At 34.8% G+C, this 19739-nt stretch overlaps 2 protein-coding genes across 5 annotated transcripts; one reads left to right on the forward strand and one right to left on the reverse strand.

Moving 5' to 3' along the window:
• The first annotated feature begins 5198 nt into the window (after positions 1-5198).
• On the forward strand, positions 5199-11471 carry LOC131728237 (heterogeneous nuclear ribonucleoprotein A3-like). 4 transcript variants are annotated; one of them, XM_059019337.1, is made up of 11 exons: positions 5199-5303; positions 6464-6586; positions 6853-6999; positions 7113-7323; positions 7529-7618; positions 8350-8442; positions 8566-8631; positions 10447-10563; positions 10773-10892; positions 10983-11050; positions 11139-11471. In XM_059019337.1, exons 1-10 carry the CDS (start codon positions 5298-5300, stop codon positions 11033-11035), a joined length of 1026 nt encoding a protein of 341 aa, XP_058875320.1. In that variant the 5' UTR covers positions 5199-5297; the 3' UTR covers positions 11036-11050; positions 11139-11471. The 4 variants fall into 4 exon arrangements, with proteins under 4 accessions (XP_058875320.1, XP_058875321.1, XP_058875322.1 ...); XM_059019338.1 differs by having other exon boundaries at positions 10983-11018; XM_059019339.1 differs by lacking the exon at positions 8566-8631.
• Positions 11472-15363: 3892 nt separating this feature from the next.
• On the reverse strand, positions 15364-19476 carry LOC131696775 (nuclear factor erythroid 2-related factor 2-like). The gene is made up of 4 exons (XM_059019336.1): positions 18832-19476; positions 18277-18372; positions 17881-18063; positions 15364-17208 (listed from the first exon to the last, which is right to left on the reverse strand). Exons 1-4 carry the CDS (start codon positions 19093-19095, stop codon positions 15961-15963), a joined length of 1791 nt encoding a protein of 596 aa, XP_058875319.1. The 5' UTR covers positions 19096-19476; the 3' UTR covers positions 15364-15960.
• Between the last annotated feature and the right edge of the window lie 263 nt (positions 19477-19739).

Below are 19739 nucleotides of genomic sequence, written 5' to 3' on the forward strand. Positions count from 1 at the left end.
CATTACGTGTTTCCAATTACTGCAGTTTTAACAAACTACGATTTTGCTTAAGTTGTCATTTGGATTTGATCCATAATTTGACATTACATAAAATATACCTTTTTGTATCATTATTATTTTAGCATTTAGAATTCAGCGTTGACCAATCCCCGCTGTGCAAGGTTCTGATTTTACCATAATCAAATGACTCAAAATGGTTGCATTGTTAATCAGTTGTATTAAACGCATAATTTTCCATGGGTAACAGCACCACCTAGTGGAATAAAATTAAACGAAAACAATTGTATCCTAAAGAATAAATGGTTGTATTTGTTTGTACTTGCAGGCTAACAAACAAATATGTTTTATTTATAATGATTCACATACTGTAAATTTAACAACCAATTACTAAATAAGTAATAAAAAAATACATTAAAAAAAGAACAAGCATTGCTTCTTGTATCTAGTATGTACATAATATGCAGGCAATTGTCAGTGAAATGCAAGTCAATACATTATTGGATTGAAACTGAAGTTTTCATGCACTACAGGTGCCTACTAAAGTTAATGCCTACTTGCTTTCAAATCTGATGCTAGATTTAAAAGGGCATTGAACTCTAAGCAATTGGATATTGTATGATCATCATTTGGAACTTTGTTTCTATACATTTCTATAGAACCTATATGTTTTGTAAATAACTATACATACACTGAACAACAGAAAGTTCCATATGAGTTCAATATAAACTAAATGATTCTAGAACCCTATTTAAGAATAATGACCCACTTTTCTTTTTACCTTTAAGATGCCAATATTATATATTTTTTTAACTAATAATTAAAAAAAAATATATAAAAAAAAAAAATATATATATATATATGTATATATATATATATATATATATATATATATATATATATATATATATATATATATATAATTACATTTATTTGAAGCCTTGGGTTATGTTAAGCTTTTTTTTTTTATAGAAAATATGTTCAATGTTTAAAAAGGAACTCCTAGCTCTTAAATGAAAAATAATGACATAATAATAATAATAATAATAATAATAATAATAATAATAATAATAATAAAGTGGGGTATTAATATCACTACTCATAATTGTATTTTGATTGGATGCTAAGTAAAAATTATGCTTGCAATATCTCACCAAGTAGATTTACATATACGTAAAAACATCAGCTGAATAAGATTGGCCTTGCTTCGTTCACAAAGAATTGTGTATCCTAAATGATCAAAAATAAATATGAACCTTGGTGATCAAATAACTAAATAACATTTTATTCTAAACCACTGCACTTTTTTTTCAAAGATTCAAAAACAAATACCGTATTACCAGCAATTCACATGAAGTGTTAAGAAAATGCTTAATTAATTAGTGCTTACAGAAGACTATTTTATACAATGCCTACATTCGGTACTGTATGTAAAAAACGACTTGAATCTTGAATAAAATAGGTACACACCCCCACCTGCTGGAGATAAAATACACTGCATAAAGTTTAAACCAACATTGGCCATCATTTTATTCATAAATGCATATGAGAGCATTCAATCACAGTCATTTTTTTTGTTTTTTTTCGTTAATAATCACAGTAGGCTACATTAATACGTTGAATGTGCTTAGCTTTTAAAACATTTTGGGGCAAAATGTAAAAAGTGAACTAAAAGTATTTAAAGTAAGCATTTTATCTTCTAAAGTATACCCTTTAAATTTGGGGTAGTGTCCAGAACTTAATATGTGCATTAATGAGGCTTACACAAAAATCAAACTGACAGGGTATGCTGTCACATATAGATGGTAAAACATAATTAGAGGTTTGAGACAGATGTGCAACTCCATTCATTATTGGCTTAAGTACTGCTGAGCAACCAGGTTTTTAAAGGAAGGAAGATGTCACTTGTGGCTGTTTGGGACTGATTACCTCATAAACTGGCCTGCCAACTACATGATTTAGAGAAAATTGTGTAGGATGAGACACAATTTATAGACCAACATTATATTTCTCAGTAACCTGTTTGTTTTATTTTAATATGGAATGTAGGCTCTGTGGTGTGTTTATTAGATACATTATCATTTACCAAAATAAAGCACACAAATGCATTGGCTTACACACAAACTTTAGGTGAAAAATGTACACAGTTTGTATTGTCGTGCTACAGCGCAGATAGCTTTGTACCTGATTGTGTTCCTGTGTATTATTAGAATATAAATTAATCATGTTTAAAACACAACCCACCTACCCATTCAAAGTTGGTAAGACCAAGCCTTTAGTGGAAGGTAATAAATAACTTTTAACCAAGTATTCCAAGACAATAAGTACCAGAATTCTGACATAAACTACAAATTACACTCATTCTAAACACAGGATATAATGAACCTGTCATACAACAGACATGAAAATAATAGCTGATACTCCTTAAATCTTTTAATAAGGAAACAGGAACTGTAAATTAAGCAGTTCTCAGATCTTGGTATGTTTGCATTTATTCAGTTTAACAGGAAAGGATTTGACAAAAGTGGCAGGAAATACAGGTTAAAAACAAAACGATGTGTGGAAGTAAATGTGATGATGTATGTGTAAGTCATTAGGTTATCTGTTACGTGTCTAAAGAACACAGGAAGTTATTACCAGTACTTACCAGTATAGGCAGGAAAGCCAAATGTTATCAAATACACTGTGAAAGTTCTAGAGGTGCATTGTTTATACTGTTTGTGGTGTATATACAATGCAAGGCATGAATATACACTACTTCCATAACACTCTTTTCAACATTTAATCAACCAGCTGTGACACATTTTTAAACATAAGGAATACATTAAAAAAATATGGGAATCTATGACACTAATACACACACACACACACACACACACACACACACACACAGAGAGAGAGAGAGAGAGAGAGAGAGAGAGAGAGAGAGAGAGAGAGAGAGAGAGAGAGAGAGAACACTAGTGGAAGCTTTGAGTAAATTGTTGATTCTCATAATGCATCAGAGTAGAAAAATGCAACATGTCTAAGACTTTGCACAGCTGTGTGTGTGTGTGTGTGTGTGTGTGTGTGTGTGTGTGTGTGTGTGTGTGTGTGTGTGTGTATATATATATATATATATATATATATATATATATATATATATATATATATATATACTGTATTTGTAGTCACTTTTAAGTTATCCAAAATCAGTTTCAATCTTTTGCACATGAACAGACTCTACTGATGCCTGCAACTTGTGCTGTATCTTAATTAAAAGAGTGCATTGATGCAGAAATAATATTACATCCTCTCAATCTCATTATCACTTTCATTTCAAATTTTATGTACTGGAACAGCAAGCTTGGTACATGAGATATCACTGGTCATCTTGATTATAATATATATATATATATATATATATATATATATATATATATATATATATATTATCAAAACTGTGCAATCTGTAGAACAATTTGATGTTGGATCCACAATAAAATGAACTACTGTGATATAAATACAGTAAACGTAGGGCCGTCAAGTGTTTTTTTTTTGTTTTTTTTTTCATTTTACATATTCGTTGTGAGGCCAGTGCCTGCTTTATTTATATAAAATACACATATTAAAAAGTACATTTGTACATTCAGAACATCTTGTCTTCTGCATTTACCATGCTTGGAAGGAAACCTTTTTAATTATTTGATTGGCACACTGTAATGGCAATAACAGACATCATTCCACCTCATAAAATAGTCATAAATTCAGAAATACTTGTGGGTTTGCTATTATTCTCAAAGGCTCTACCTCTGGTGTTAGATACCGCATTGCCTAGTCCATATACACATCTGCTTCCTAGAGGCTCATTTTCATATTGACTATCAATACCATTGCTGTAAAAGGGCATTTGCTGTGTGGTTTTGGTTTTGTCTAAAGCTCGCTAACCTTTTTATTACATAAACTTGTTTCCGTTTTAAACTGCATCCACTTATAATTCTATCCGAAATGGCACCCGACATTCTACAGTCTAACACTACCGGCAAAAAGAAATACAGCACGATCTTTCAGGCACACAGGAATAAATGTGTTTTGCAGAACAGTAGTCAAAATACTATGTCCTTTGCCAAAGAAAGAAATGCATTCAATTCTCAAACAGTGTTCTAATGTGCGTGATGTCAAAACATAAATTCGGCAAAATAATGCTACTTAAAAAGGAAACCTAAAAACGAGAGAAATAAAGGATTTGGCATAATACATTGTAATCCACCGGACCAGTAGATGGCAATCTTTCTCACAGTTCTATTTCACGTCAACAAATTGTGCTTTGGATGCTGACTGTACCAAATTACCAAATTATCACCAGTTTTTCCGATTCCGTCTTTCAAAAAAAAAAAAAAGAAACAAATATAAATAATCATCTTCTGTTATTTTTTAATATTTTGCTTGTTTGAGAATACACTACAGATCAATTTGAACACAAATGAACCCAAGGCTCTCTTAAAAAGTTTTCATAATATTCCCAATTATTTTATCGCCTCCTCTTCCATTTTATTTTAACGAGTAAGCATTGTTGTCCTCGCAGGTTAGCACAAAGTTTTTTTTTTTTTGTTTTTGTTTTTTTTTCCTTCTTATTAACCTCGCCACACCTATGTCAAATCCTGGTCCTACCGTACTATCACAGCACAACAGTTCATTTAAGTTATGTTTATATTATTAGTATACTATTATTATTATTATTATTATTATTATTATTATTATTATTATTATTATTATTAATAATAATAATAATAATAATAATAATATGCATTGTATATGCTATGTTTCGTATAACACTAAATAAGTGACTGGAAGTCACGTATTTAGACAAGCGACACGAGACGAGCGTCCCGCTGAACAGTTTCCAAATGTTGAAAAGTATGTTAGTGTATACAGTGTAATCTCTGTGTTTGTTTTGTTTCAATGCCAATTAAGACACAGGGCTCAAAGCAAGTGTAGTGTACGAAAAGAATAGGCCTACATATGTAAAAAAAAAAAAAAAAAAAAAAAGTGGCAATATACTTTAGTGGAGTCATGTGTTTAAAACTTACTGTAATGTAGTTCATGGGGGGGTGAAACACAGTATAATAAGCTAATGTGCAAAAAAATCGGAATGTTTGGAAATATTTGTTTCGAGTAATATTTACACGCACGTTAACAAATAAGGTATGGGTACTTCGGAGCTGTGGCGTCTTCCTTGTTTGGGTTTGTTTTTCTAATGTCACGTGTGACGTCCCACTTCCTTTTTCCGTTCTGAAGCGAGGAGAAACGAGATTCAAGGCAAAATGGAGGTGATAATATTGCATACAAATATTAATGTTTACTATAAGGATTAAATGCAACGAATATAAGAAAAGTTAAATGCAAAGTTTTTTTCTGTATTTGTATTTATTTTAGAATGTACATATTTCTTTTGATGCGAGCTGTTCTTGGGTTCTGCCATGTTTAGTTAGGATCATTCGAGGTGTTGCATTCGTAGATGGACTTTAATGATAGTAATTACGGTATTCTGCAGTAACTACTGTTTTATTCGGTATTGTTTTTTAACCCTAGTTTTGTGTACTAGAAAACAAAAACATAAAGGCTGCGTTCTGAAAATGCTTAGCTTATATCAAGACTTTGATTTTAAAACATGATTTGCTAAAGTAAATGTCTGTAAGTTACATACTAACTATATATATATATATATATATATATATATATATATATATATATATATATAATGTGCGTTAATACTTTCAGATTTAAATGGGTGTTTTCAAGCTTTAAAGTCAATAATGAGTTGTTGCATTGCTTGTTTGTGTCTAGGTATAATATACAATATGGAGGAATGGCGGATGGGAAGAGATAAAATGGCGTAGGGTTTCCTCTTGGCAGAAACTTCTAGGCTGTGCTTGTGGATCATTATGACTAATTTTGACTTGGCATGTATTTAATGTACAGAGCTTGTTATTTTGAACTGTGTGGAGAATCGTTGGTGGAATAGAGATCCGTACAGCCTTATGACAACCGTACCAGAAGAAGAAAAAAAACGCGTAGTGATAGCGCTAGACTGCCTGTGTCGTTTACTGGGCACCAGAGCAACTCCAGTTTATTAATTTAATATGTAAGATGAATTATTTTGAAATCGTAGTCACACGCCATTACATCAATATTGTATCAACAATTGTTTTAAAAACAACATGCAAGAAATTCACGCTGTTTGAACTGTACACAACAAGCGTTGATTGGAACAGAAGATAGCAATGTGCAGAACTTGTCTACTGTCCTGAGACTCAACCCACGAGCTGGAAAAGTGAATCCTTTAAACGACGTCATCATATTTTATCATTATTATTACTGTTGTTACTGTGTTATACGAGTAGTGACGTGCTCATGTTAAACGGTCTACTGCAGTACTGTTTATTAAGATTATACACTGACTTGATTTTTTCTTTCATTGTTTGGACAGGACCATGATATCAAGGAACCTGAACAGCTGAGAAAACTGTTCATTGGTGGTTTGAGTTTTGAAACCACTGATGAGAGCCTGAGAGAGCACTTTGAACAATGGGGAAAGCTTACAGATTGTGTGGTAAGCTGTCTGTAAAATTACTGTATGATCATCCACAGGTGTGCAAAGTACACAATAGTCTGTGTGGGGGGAAAAAATGTACAGCAGTGCATTTAAAAACCTTTAACCAGCAAAACAACGTTGCGTAAAGCACTGCTAAACCTTTGACATTGGTGGGGGTTAAAATAAAATATGAATGTTCTTTATTGGAGCAAGGTAAAAATCAGACAACATGTTTGATTTAATTTTCAGTCTTCTAATTCCTTTTTTGTAATCCTGTATTGTAGGTAATGCGAGATCCATTAAATAAACGATCCAGAGGGTTCGGGTTTGTAACTTACTCGTGTGCAACAGAGGTGGATGCTGCCATGGAGGCCCGCCCACACAAGGTTGACGGGCGTGTTGTAGAACCAAAAAGAGCAGTGTCTAGAGAGGTAAAACCCCCATGCCTTTAACTAGTGTTATTACTGATCCATAGTACAGTACATAACACAAAGGAATAGTAGTCAATGCTAGGCTACTTCCTCTGTGCCCTTCCTTTTCACAGGATTCTGCAAGGCCTGGTGCCCATTTAACAGTGAAAAAAATATTTGTTGGTGGGATCAAGGAAGACACAGAAGAATGTCACTTGAGGGACTACTTTGAAAAATATGGAAAGATTGAAAGTGTTGAAGTTATGGAAGAACGTCAGACGGGGAAAAAAAGAGGATTTGGATTTGTCACCTTTGATGATCATGACACCGTTGATAAAATTGTTGGTGTGTATATTGAACAGTGTATATGCATGTTTAAAATACCTACAATTGGAATATTGCATCACTGGCACCACTTTTGTATTGAATGTACAGTTCCTAGCAGTGTGAGGTGGTCATAAACTAGAATTGCATAATGCGGTAAAACTCTTTAAGAGCACAACTTGTGGTTAATGACAGCTTGTTTCACCAAATTACTTTTGTTTTTCAGCTCAGAAATACCACACAATAAATTCACACAACTGCGAAGTCAGGAAAGCACTCTCAAAACAAGAGATGCAGTCTACTGGTAATCGGAGAAGTAAGTTGAAATTTAGAAACATTTACCATGTTTTTAAGTCCAAACATGCTCATGAATCTGAATACATCTGTGGTGGTTCTGTTTAATTTGTAATGAAAATGCTGTGGAACGTAAAAGGAGATGTAACCATGCATTTGGCAAAATAAATGTATTTAGTGATGCTAAAAAAAAATATATACCGTGTTTACTCGAATTTAAGTCACCTCTGAATTCAAGTTGCTCCCCCAAATACGGACACCATACTGTACCGAGAGTAATGTCTGTAGTGGGCAGTACTGTGTACAGTTGGTGTTCTTAAAGCGCACCAGAATAAATGACCTGCGCAAATGTAAATTGGTACCCTAACGAAAAAACTGGAATCCAAGTCGCTCCCCCCAAATTTGAACTTTTATTTTGGCCACAAAAGTATGACTTAAATTCGAGTAAATACTGTATATTAAACAATCGACACACAAATAATCAATGAACTGCAGTTATGGTTGACTTTGAAAACACGTTACAATGCTTCATGTTAAATGTCTTTAAAGTGCATGAAACATAAACTTGTTTATGAATTGGTTATTTGGTATAGGAAAAAACATGAATTAAATTTACTGTTAAACTCATCAGGAGGATCTTAAAGGATGATATTTAAAAAATCCAGACTTCTCCATATAGCAGGGTGCAGTAAGCTTTTTTTAAAGGCAGTTTCTTAATATGCCTATATATTTTTAAATGCTCTGTTTTTGTAGGCCGAGATGGGGGATCTGGCAATTTTATGGGTAGAGGTGGAAATTTTGGAGGTGGAGGCAACTATGGCCGGGGTGGAAACTTTTCTGGCAGCGGTAAGAATGAGGGTGAATGCATCCACTTTAATCTGAAGGAGTGTGGTGATAAGTGTGTTGTTATGTAAGGTGTGTGTGTATATATATAGAACAAATAAAAACAGTAACAACATTGTGTTGTAGGAGGCTATGGAAGTGGTAGTGGTGGTTATGGTGGTGATGGTGGATACAACGGGTTTGGTGGAGATGGTATGTTAATTCATTTATTTATTATGCAGTATAATAACATGTCTGATGATCACATTAATTCTAATGTGGAATGTAAAACTCAGTAATGTGTAATAGGGCTGTCAGTTAAGCCTCCAAATAGGAATCAATTAATTGGGCACACAAAATCGAATTGTTCGAGTAAATATCGATGATTGTACCGCCCACATACATTTTGTGCACAATTTATTTACAGGCTGTTTGCCAGAGATACAAGCCTGTTATCCTCCTCTGGATTCAAGATGCCATGCTTTTTTTTTTACATTGAACGCACAGAGGGGCGTACTTACAAAGCATTTTCAAAATTGATTCGCTGGTAGGGTGGGACAAGCAAATCAGATGCTAGTTAACACAAGCACGGCAGGACGTTTGTGTATTTTCGTTGATAAACTTAAATAATGTTATTAACTATGTGCATTACAAACATGTAATTATTTAATCTATTATCCAGTATTTATATCGATGTATATACTGAGGAAGGGAATCGATTGAAAAATCGTTTTTTGATTTAATCGTAGCAGCCCTAATGTGTAAAACTCTTGTTTCCTTGGTATTGAAAGGGGGTCAATCACAGTGTACAGTTTATTTTTCTATCAGACCAATTAATCAACTAAAGAGTTAATTGCAGATACACATTTTTTTTTTGTCTGGGCATTATAGGGTTCAAATCCAAAGTAACACGTGGAAAATTATGCAAGCCATCACAAACAGTATCACGTGCAGATACTGTAGTTGGAGAGAACAGAAAACGGAGGGTTACGAACAGTTAAAGGGAAAATGCAAATCTTGTTTTGGGATAAATTAGACTCGGAAGGTAAAATCATTGGAAAAGAAAGGTGTTTCATTTGCAAGCAAGGTTTTTCTTACAAGGAGAGCATGAGTAGTTTGCAGTCACCCCTCGTTACTTTAACCAGTTGAATTGGTCATCCTATTACTACAAAGTACGTATTGGAAGATCAATAAACAGAATGCTCTAGATGGCGACTGACATTTATTTAGCTCTTGCATCCCTGTGAATACGTATAACAGGATTTAAAAATTTTTTTTTTTTCAATATTTCAGAGAATGCATAAGTGTGAATAAATTGTGTAGGCTCTAATTTACCAGTACACTTTTTTTTGGGGGCACCGATCCCTGAACAGTAGAGTTAATATAACAACGTATTATGTATTGGAATCTGTGCATTTGATAGATTCTGTAAGATACGTAAGCTGTTTTTTTATTTGTTTATTATTATTCTTGGTTTTGTTTTGCTCTTTGAATATAATGTTTTAAAAAAGGTTGTTCATAAGGAGCCCATAAGTGTTACTTATGTTTGCTTGAAAGACAGAAAATCCATTCTCAGTTCTTGTGCATTATATTTTTCTGTTAAACCGTTTTATGGATTGATGTTCTGTGAACATTTGTTACATTTAGTAAAATAATAAAGCTTTTAAAAAGACCAAATTCCAATTGGGGTTTTTTTTTTTTTTTTTAAAGATTTATATAGATTTTTTTAACTATTACTATGCAGGACAGCTGCTATAGATCATTACCTTTATTAAAAAATATGCAGAGATTAATCCACCAGTTAATCAACTAATGCCCATAAATTAACCGATAAAAAACTTTAATCAAGTGACAGCCCTAATATATATATATATATATATATATATATATATATATATAATGTGTGTGTGTATATATAAACTTAATATAACATGATTAACAGACTTTAGGGTTTAATATGCTGGACTTGGTTTATCTGGGTTTTTTTAATGTAAGTCAGTGATTAAATAATACAATTCTTCCTGGAAGGAAACTATGGAGGTGGCTCTGGCTATGGAGGTGGTCGGGGAGGGTATGGAGGTGGCGGTGGTGGATATGGCAACCAAGGTGGTGGATTTGGTGGATACGACAATTACAGTGAAGGAGGTAAGATTTATAAAAGTTGCGCAATTCCTGAAAATTAGGCACTGTTTCATCAGATCATATTTTTGCTCATAATTTTGTCACGATCAGTATATTTTAATATAGTTTTGCTGACTGCACTTCGTATACCTGTTAATATAAATGTTATAAGTTGGCATCTTACACCCAACCTTGCTAAGGGGAATTGCCTGTATTTTGCAAATTTTGTTTAGGAAACTATGGCGGCGGTGGTGGAAATTACAATGACTTTGGAAACTACAGCGGGCAGCAGTCGAATTACGGACCCATGAAAGGGGGCAACTTTGGAAGGAGCTCGGGTGGACCTTACGGTGGTACATACAATACCTGAATGTTGGATTGACTTCTATTATTTAAGCTGCAACTGTTTCATTTACAGATTTTAACTTTTTTTTTTTTTTTAGGCAACTATGGCTCTGGAGGTGGCTCTGGTGGATACGGTACGAGGAGATATTAATTTTTTGTAGAATTGGTAAGTTACATTTAATATTGCACTGTTGTGTAGAATACCTATTGTTAACTTAGTGTAATAATTTTCTTATCCTGTATCCATTCAACAGGCTACAGTTCTTAGCAGGAGAGGAGATGAGCAAGGAGTTGTCAGGAAAGCTGCAGGTTACTATGAGGCAGTCGTCCAAGTGCATTAGAGGAACAGCAAAGTTACTGCAGCTTAAACAGGAGAACAATTCTTGTTGAGGACTGTATCCACTAGCTACAGACTGCAAAAGTGTAGCTACTAATGAAATAGTGTCTATTAGATGTACATTCCTGAGGTCTTATTTGTTGCTAGATTTTATTTTATTTTATTTTGTTTTGTTTTTTTGCAAGTATATGCCCATGTAAACTGTGGTAGTGGTATCAGGAATAAAAACAAGGAACCTTTTTTAACTAAACTTTTGTAGTCAGTTTTTCAATCGAGTCTAAGATGTCTTAACTTAAGAATGTTAGTTATCTATTCTGTGGTGATGTCTCTTGCTATTTGCTTGTGTATGCGTTATCTGTGTGCCTGTATTAAAAGGAAGTGGGAGAAAGCACTTCACCTTGTGAGCGGCAGGTCACCGAAGTTAGGATCGGTAAACTATTTCTAATTTATTTTGCAACATTATTGCATAATATTTTAAATCCATGTCTTGTTTTTTTTTTTGTAAAGAATGTAATTTATTCTGAATACCAGGTACAGTGACAATTTAACTGATCATCGTTTAAATATGTCTAGCAAAATTAGATGGTGAAGTGTAGTGTATCATTGGTTTTAGAAAGCAACCAGTTAAAATGATTGTGCTATCTGTTTATTACAAAACTGTTTTCTATAAACATTTTATTAAGGCTAGATCTGACAAATAAAATTCTCTGGAATGCTTAATGCTATGAAAATGAATTATTTTCTAACCTGAGGACAAGTAGCTTCAGCTAGTTCTTGGTTTCGAATGTGGGCAGAAATAAAATGCAGGATTAATTTAAAACAGAAAAAGTGTGTCTCCAAACAGATGAATTAAGACAGGACTTCTTCAGCCCAAGCAGTGTGGACAAGTCAGTATAATGTTACTCAAAGACAAGGCAGCAACAACAGCTACATCTTCAAAGAAATCATGTGATAACTTTGATAGTGAGCATCTTTCTCAAGACTAGGTATAACTTCAACGACCAGACGACGGTATGAAAGAAAGTCTAGGAAGAGTTCTTCAACTTTTGGAATCTCCATGAGTCATAGCTACTTCAGGTGACAGTGAAAAATACACAATAGGTCTAGACTTTAGACCTGAAAGGAAGGGGAAGTGAGTATAAGGTTTGCTTTTCAAAGAGTACTTGAATTAAAGAAGATGGAGCAATAACATAAGGAAAGGTAAGAGTAACCACTTTGCTTGATTTACAGGTCGGATATGAAGCCATCTTTCATCATTATCGGTGAAAATCAAATATGACAAGTTAACATCGAAGGTTCTGGATGGGTAAGGCTGAGGTGCATTTTTAACAGGGTAAATCTGAAATTGGATCCATAGCTGAACCACATGCCTTGCTTTTCTTGTTTAATGCTTATCAGTTTTTTGAGTTTGCACAATTTGAAGATCAAGAAATTATGACATCACTGATTTAACATTGGAACACTGACATACTATTCTACAGAATCACTTGCATGACAGCTTGGTAGCTCTTTTAGATCAGTAAATTAGAACCTACATTGTCATACATTCTTCTAAAATAAAGTGTCAGTGGTGAATTCATGTACAAGGCATACTTATGCATACTTTTATTATGGGTTACTTGGGGTAATATCTATATCCTTGGATATGCCCAGTGGAATTGATTTAATGGTGATTGCTTTCACTTTCTACCAGCAACTGAAACATATACAGTACATAAATATGCAATTGAAAACTAGGTTGGGAGATTGGATATTATAACTGGAATTTACAATTTTGTAAAGTTTTTAAAAAAATACCCCCCTGCCCCAAAGCCTTGGTCATTACAGAGCTATACTGTTCTGTAGCTGTTTTATAGATGAAGGACATATAGGACTTTGATACTTTATTAATACATTTCAAGATCAATAGCACCGTGGGATCCTGCAATATACTACAGTGATATGTGAAATTCATACAGGCACTCAAGAATTTCTTTTGTAATTTTGCACTTGATAAGGTACCAACATAAGTTTTAATAAACAATTCCTTGTTGAACTTGTATTCCTGTTTTAATTTTAATTCTTTATCCATAGCAAAAATAAATATGTATGTACAGTATATATATATTCTAGCCTTCACCTAAAAGTGAAATGGATTAAAATCGTGACCAGAATTTTGTTTTCATACACAACAAAAACTACCTTTTGACAAACTTCAAATAGCAGTAATAACTGTATTATATTGCATGAGATAAGAACATAAGAAGAAGAACATAAGAAAGTTTACACACGAGGAGGCCATTCAGCACATCTTGCTTGTTTGGTTGTTAGTAGCTTATTGATCCCCGAATCTCATCAAGCAGCTTCTTGAAGGATCCCCAGGGTGTCAGCTTCAACAACATTACTGGGGAGTTGGTTCCATACCCTCTCAATTCTCTGTGTAAAAAAGTGCCTCCTATTTTCTGTTCTGAATGCCCGTTTATCTAATCTCCATTTGTGACCTCTGGTCCTTGTTTCTTTTTTCAGGTCAAAAAAGTCCCCTGGGTCGACATTGTCTATACCTTTTAGGATTTTGAATCAGATCACCGCGTAGTCTTCTTTGTTCAAGACTGAATAGATTAAATTCTTTTAACCTGTCTGCATACGAAATGCCTTTTAAACCCGGGATAATTCTGATTGCTCTTCTTTGCACTCTTTCTAGAGCAGCAATATCCTTTTTGTAACGAGGTGACTAGAACTGAACACAATATTCTAGGTGAGGTCTTACTAATGCGTTGTAAAGTTTTAACATTACCTTGATTTAAATTCAACACTTCTCACAATATATCCAAGCATCGTTGGCCTTTTTTATAGCTTCCCCACATTGTCTAGATGAAGACATTTCTGAGTCAGCTTAAACTCCTAGGTCTTTTTCATAGATCCCTTCTTCAAGATGAATACTCTTCAGCTGTTACGGTGTTCATATGCAGTGTGCTGCCAAGGTTAATAAAGGCATAAGGTTTGATTTTCATTTTATTTAAACACACTAGCACATTACATTAAAAAAAAATTCCTGAAAACCATATTTCATGTATGCGTCCACATTTAAGGTTATTGTTACCAACTGAAACGTGTTCTTTATCAGGAAAAAAATAAAAGTTCTGGAACCAAGTGGTTATTCCACAGTTCAGTCAAGTTTTTTGCTCCATCCTGGCTCTATACAAACAGTATTTCTATTATTTTGTTTCCTAATTTGACATTTAACTTCATTTTGCCAGAGAGCCAGTTTATTTTATTAAGGACGTGTGCTTTTACAATTGTGACAGTACGGCAACTATGTTTGTTTGTTTAAACTTCTTCTCAAGCTGTAAGCTATCTTACAGTAGATGCTTAGATTTTTATAAACTTGAATGTTTGTTTAATATGTCTGGGAAACACTGAGTAATGTATGTATTCTGAGGTAAAGCCATGGACAGCAAGAAATACTGGAATCTGCTCCCATTAACAAAAAGTTGTAAATAATTCAATTTGGGTCATTCTTGTTGGAATTGCAGTTGGTTGATGATTTCCTGGCTTACTAATAAAACTAGGGTGGTAATTGAAACAATTCTACAAAAATTCTGGAACGCATTCATTCCAAAAACCTTTGAGCATCATGTATGTGTGAGATCTGGGTTCCTGTGAGCTCTTTCAGTCACAGTACATTGCCAAAAGGACAAAATGATGGCCAAAAATGAAATATTTACTATGGGAGTGGTTTGAACTTTACTGGAACTAGCATGCATACATTAACTTGTCTATCTAGATCCACTTCTCCATTTCTGACTTGCGACACTTTTTAAATGTGTCAATTGCGCAAGTGGCTTCATGCAGGATTCGATACCCATGGAAACCATGAATATTGCAGTAGACAAGGTCATTTCTGCAAATATACCCTTTGGTAGTTACATTAATGAGGAAACAACTTCCATAGTAAGTACTATTATCTTTGCAAATTCCTATCCTAGAGACCTTTGTCCTTTATTAGAAAGTTAGAAAAAGCAGCACATTAGAATGGCTTAACATATCCCATACATCAGTTATTTTATATTCAATCGCTAATAAACTATAGTAGCTTATTTTCAGTAGGAGTTCCCAAGCTGCCATTGCTTTGATGGCAAATAAGAAGTGAAAATAGGCAGGGGGAATTTTCAGCTTTTTATGAGTTTTAAGATAAATGCTTACAAGAATAATCCATACAAACAAAGAACAATTCTGATATTTATACTAAATGGACAGTTTATTTACCTTTTTTTAATTTTTTTTTTATAAAGCACAACAAAATTAAAGCAGTTTAATTTAGCAGTAAGAAAAAAAATGACAAATCGATCAGTTTGATAATCTTTAAATCATTTATAAAATATCTGGTTTTAAATCACACAATGATTTGCAACACAGGATCATTAGCATACTAAAATTAGATACTTAAAAAATCTATTAAATATTTCAATAGCAAATAAGATAGAATAGAAATTATTTACAAACCATAAGGAAAATACTTTTGAAAAAAGACATAGCATTAGTAGTACAAAATAAGTCTATGGTAGATTCATTACAAATCAGTATAGTTATATACAGTATGCATAAACTATATTTTAATGCAGCAGAAATATACTTCTCTTTTAGAAGTGCAATGGCTAAAGGATACTATAATTTGCATAGGATTTGTTTACTTTAAGCAAAACCAGAAGAGAGATTATGGTAATGCAGTACAAAAAAAATGTCCATGTAAGCAAGAAATATTACGATTTCACTTTATTCTTGGGTTCTGTCTTTTTGCTCTTTGGAATGAGAAATACGCTGCCATCGGTGGTCTGCTGAAGCGAATATTCACTAGGGGAATAGGGCTTCCCGTCCTCATCACGCAACATGCTGAAGACTTCAAGATACAGGTCATTGAGCTGCTGCTTTAGCTGAAGTAGGCTTCTGTCATTCTCCTCCTTCTCTTTCAGCTGCTTCTCCTTCTCGTCTTTCAAACTGTCGAGGTCGTACTCCAAACCCACAATGTTCTCCATTTTCCGCTTGCGACAGTTCTGAGCCGCGACCTTGTTTTTGCCTCGTCTGCGTATATCCCGAATCAGAGCCAGCTGGGCTTCGTTGAGCTGGTGCTTGGACATGATTTCATTGAAGTCATCCACAGGAAGGTTTATAATGTTGTCTATGGGGAAAGGGATCCGAAGCGCCTTTGCACGCTGCTCATCTCTCGAGAGACGAGACTCCAAGCGGCTTCTACTCTTGTCTTTGGTGAAGGGCGGTTTGATGTGGCCAGGGCTTGTCGGCAGTTCCTTCTTTGGTGTTTTTGACTCCAGATTGAAAGTTTGGTTTGTCTGTGCAGTATAAGGTGATGCCTGATAACCATCCCCATGGTAGGACAATGGAAACATCTCTGCAAACTCAGGCTGGACACTTCCAGGACTGCTGTCCATGTCTTCCATGTCGGAGTCACTGTTTCCAAAAGGTGCATCTCCATAGATGGAAGACTCCATTGAGTTTTCTGGTGAGGATGCAACAGGACTTGCATCCATTGAAAGGCCTGAGTCAGAATCTGGCAATTCTGGTATATTCTGAGGTGGGTTACTCTCGAAACCTTCAGCCACTGTAAAGTCAGAGATATCCATTGGTTTTAGAGGTGGCTCACTCAGTAGGTCAGGTAGCGGTGTGTTAACATTATCTGTTGGTGGAATGTTGTTAATGTTTGTGTTTATAAAAGTAGGGTAAAACATTTCACAAATGCTGCCGGAGCTGAAGGGTGCGTTCAGATCAGAGGTGTTTATAGTCATCTGATTTAGGTTCTCGGGTGGAACAACATTAGTAAAGGTGCTTTCAAATGAGTTGAGAAATCCTCCAGGGCAGCCTGGATCAGATGCGTTTGCCATGGCTTCTGCTGAATTTGACATGTAAAAGTTATAATTTACATTCTGAATCTCTGGAGGCTTGTCGGGGATTGTGTAGCTGCTCAACTCTGTCAGATCTGGCATGTTTAGGCATTGCTGTAGAAAAGGAAAACCAATATAAATAAAATGCATATTTTCCAATCTTAAGAGAGAAGTCAATCAGCATTTAGAAACATACTGAATCACAATAAATAAGCACTTTTTTTTTTTTAGTATGTAAGCACAAATTATCTGAATGGCTATACTAGTTCTTAATCTGTTCGTACTAATTACATGCTTTTTAAACTTATATTTACTTTTGTTTTTAGCCTTGATGGAAGCCTTGTTGTATTTGTTGTTGTTATTAGTATTGCACTTTTAATATAACAGTGGTAGAATAATAAATAGTACACTTATTGGAAAAGAAAATGCAGGGTATAATTGCTGTAAATCCCTGATACCTAAATTATTGGGGATTCTGTGAGTGCAAAACAATTTAACATCTGCCTTTACATTAAAATAAATGCCGTCAAGAATACCCTTTCTACCAAAGCCTGGCATTGAGTGCTCTGATGTATCCTTTTTTTTTATATATTCAAAACATGTGAACTACGGTAACTCAATCGCTCAAGAATTACCCGAGTGCATCAGCTGCCTGCCTGTCCATTTAATATCTGTGGAACAAAGGTGCGTTTGTTCTCTGAATAGCTGGCTTATTACCTCGCGTGAATTCTTTGGGTGTTTGTTACTCTCAGAATTGCAGCTTATGAATTTGGTTATTGTAGTTACCTGCAGCTCGGGGATAGAAAGCAGCTCCTGCCAGGCTTGCTCAATGTCCTGTGCAGATTTGTGATCGGGCAGTGGAGACGTGAGGAGAGAAGTCTGAGCTTGCTGAGGCTGGTGAGGAGCCATTAGGACCGGGCTGCTTCCAGTTGGGACTAGAACTGAAGGCTCAAGTGCAACTGGGGAAACCTAAAACAATAAGCAAAAAGAATCAAAGTCACTGAGTGTATGGCACCACATTGATTGTATAACAAAACTAATGTATTTTGCTGTTGGTATGCTTACGAGACAGAAGTGCAATTTATAAACAAAATGTAGGCGCTGGTATTGTGCTAACCATGCCAATTACCTGTAAAGCAAAATCTGTTTGTATTGTTTATGTTAAAGGTATTCTTGATTTACCGCAATATCTTCTACCAGCGGGAACGACTCTGCCAGGAGCTGCATGCATTCATCAAACGACAGAGCCTCTCCGTCGTCTTCTGAGATAACAACATGCTGAAAGGAAAAACACAACAGCTTGGAAACAAAACACCTTACAATAGAATTGCTTACTTGCTATCAGCTGTGTAACAGAGCCTTAGAATCCAGACCTATACACAAACTGTTCTAAAAAGGCTCATAATGAACAGAAATATATATTCATCTAAGGTACAATTTAGTCTGCATTGTTTTTTTTTTTACATAGTTAAGAATTGCTCTGCATTTAAAAGGGGAAAAAAAAATCTCCAGTTAATACAAATATTTCTGGCTTGGAACTGCTGGCAAGAAATACAATAAAATGCAAAAATAGAGCATTTTAGACAGCCCTGAATGCCTTTGACATAAACCTACACATTGTTAATGAGCCATATATTGAGTATAATATATTAAGTACACTCAGTTGCCTAGGCTCCCATTCATATTAAAGTGGAATCTGTCCCAGTACCCCCCCGGATACCACTAACACCAGTGTACCTGTGAGGCCTCTCTGGGCACTGGGGAAGCTTCAGGTTTAATGTGTTGTGCTAGCCGGGGAACAAACTCCCCTGTCTCTTCATCCAGCTGTAGCTGAGCAAGCAGGGCTTTCTCTTCCTCTTTCTGGAGCTGCTCCTGCCTCTCTTTATCAAGTTTCTTCTGTTTCTCAAGCTCGTACTCCTTCTGTCTGTGGCTGTAATCGAAAACTTCACGCCCTGCGCCAAGATCTATGTCCTGCCTCCACAGGATGTCAATCAAATCCATGTCCTGCAACACCACCCAGGAAAGAAGACAACAGTCAGAGAAAAAAAAAAGTCTGTAACTGAAACTTCTGTGTGGCCAAAAAGAAATACATGAGTAAGCCAGCAAAGACAAACTTCTGCATGAGAGTTATCGGAATACCAGGGGTGGCGATACACCCAGTTTCCATAAGAAGAGCCTGTTGGTTAATTTCACAACCTCTCATGTTACAAGGTGATTGTAACATAGAACAGCCATGGGTAATAGATGCATTTCTCCTTTTTCTCCATGTAGGATGGTGTTTTCACAGCTCACAGAAGCCTCATATATATGTCATTAAAAAAACAGACACAACCACAAATACAGTGCATTTCAAAATGTTAAATTGTAAATTAAAATACAAAAAAACATTCAAAACTAAAAAATCCATCAGAAAATACAGAACATAATGTACAACTGATTACCTAACAGCAACTATTGTTTCCTGTTTTTTATGTTTTTTTTTTTTTTTAAGAACACAATACTTACAGTATGTACATTTTTTTAAATGTACTGTGTTTCAAGTCTTTTAAAAATCCATGTTACTTATTCTTTTCAAACAAGGAAGAAATGGGATGTGCACACATTTACAGTACCTGTTGTCTTTACCTGTTATCAACACTGAACTG

This window comes from Acipenser ruthenus, unplaced genomic scaffold (assembly GCF_902713425.1).
Source record: "Acipenser ruthenus unplaced genomic scaffold, fAciRut3.2 maternal haplotype, whole genome shotgun sequence".
In the NCBI taxonomy this organism is placed as follows: domain Eukaryota; kingdom Metazoa; phylum Chordata; class Actinopteri; order Acipenseriformes; family Acipenseridae; genus Acipenser; species Acipenser ruthenus.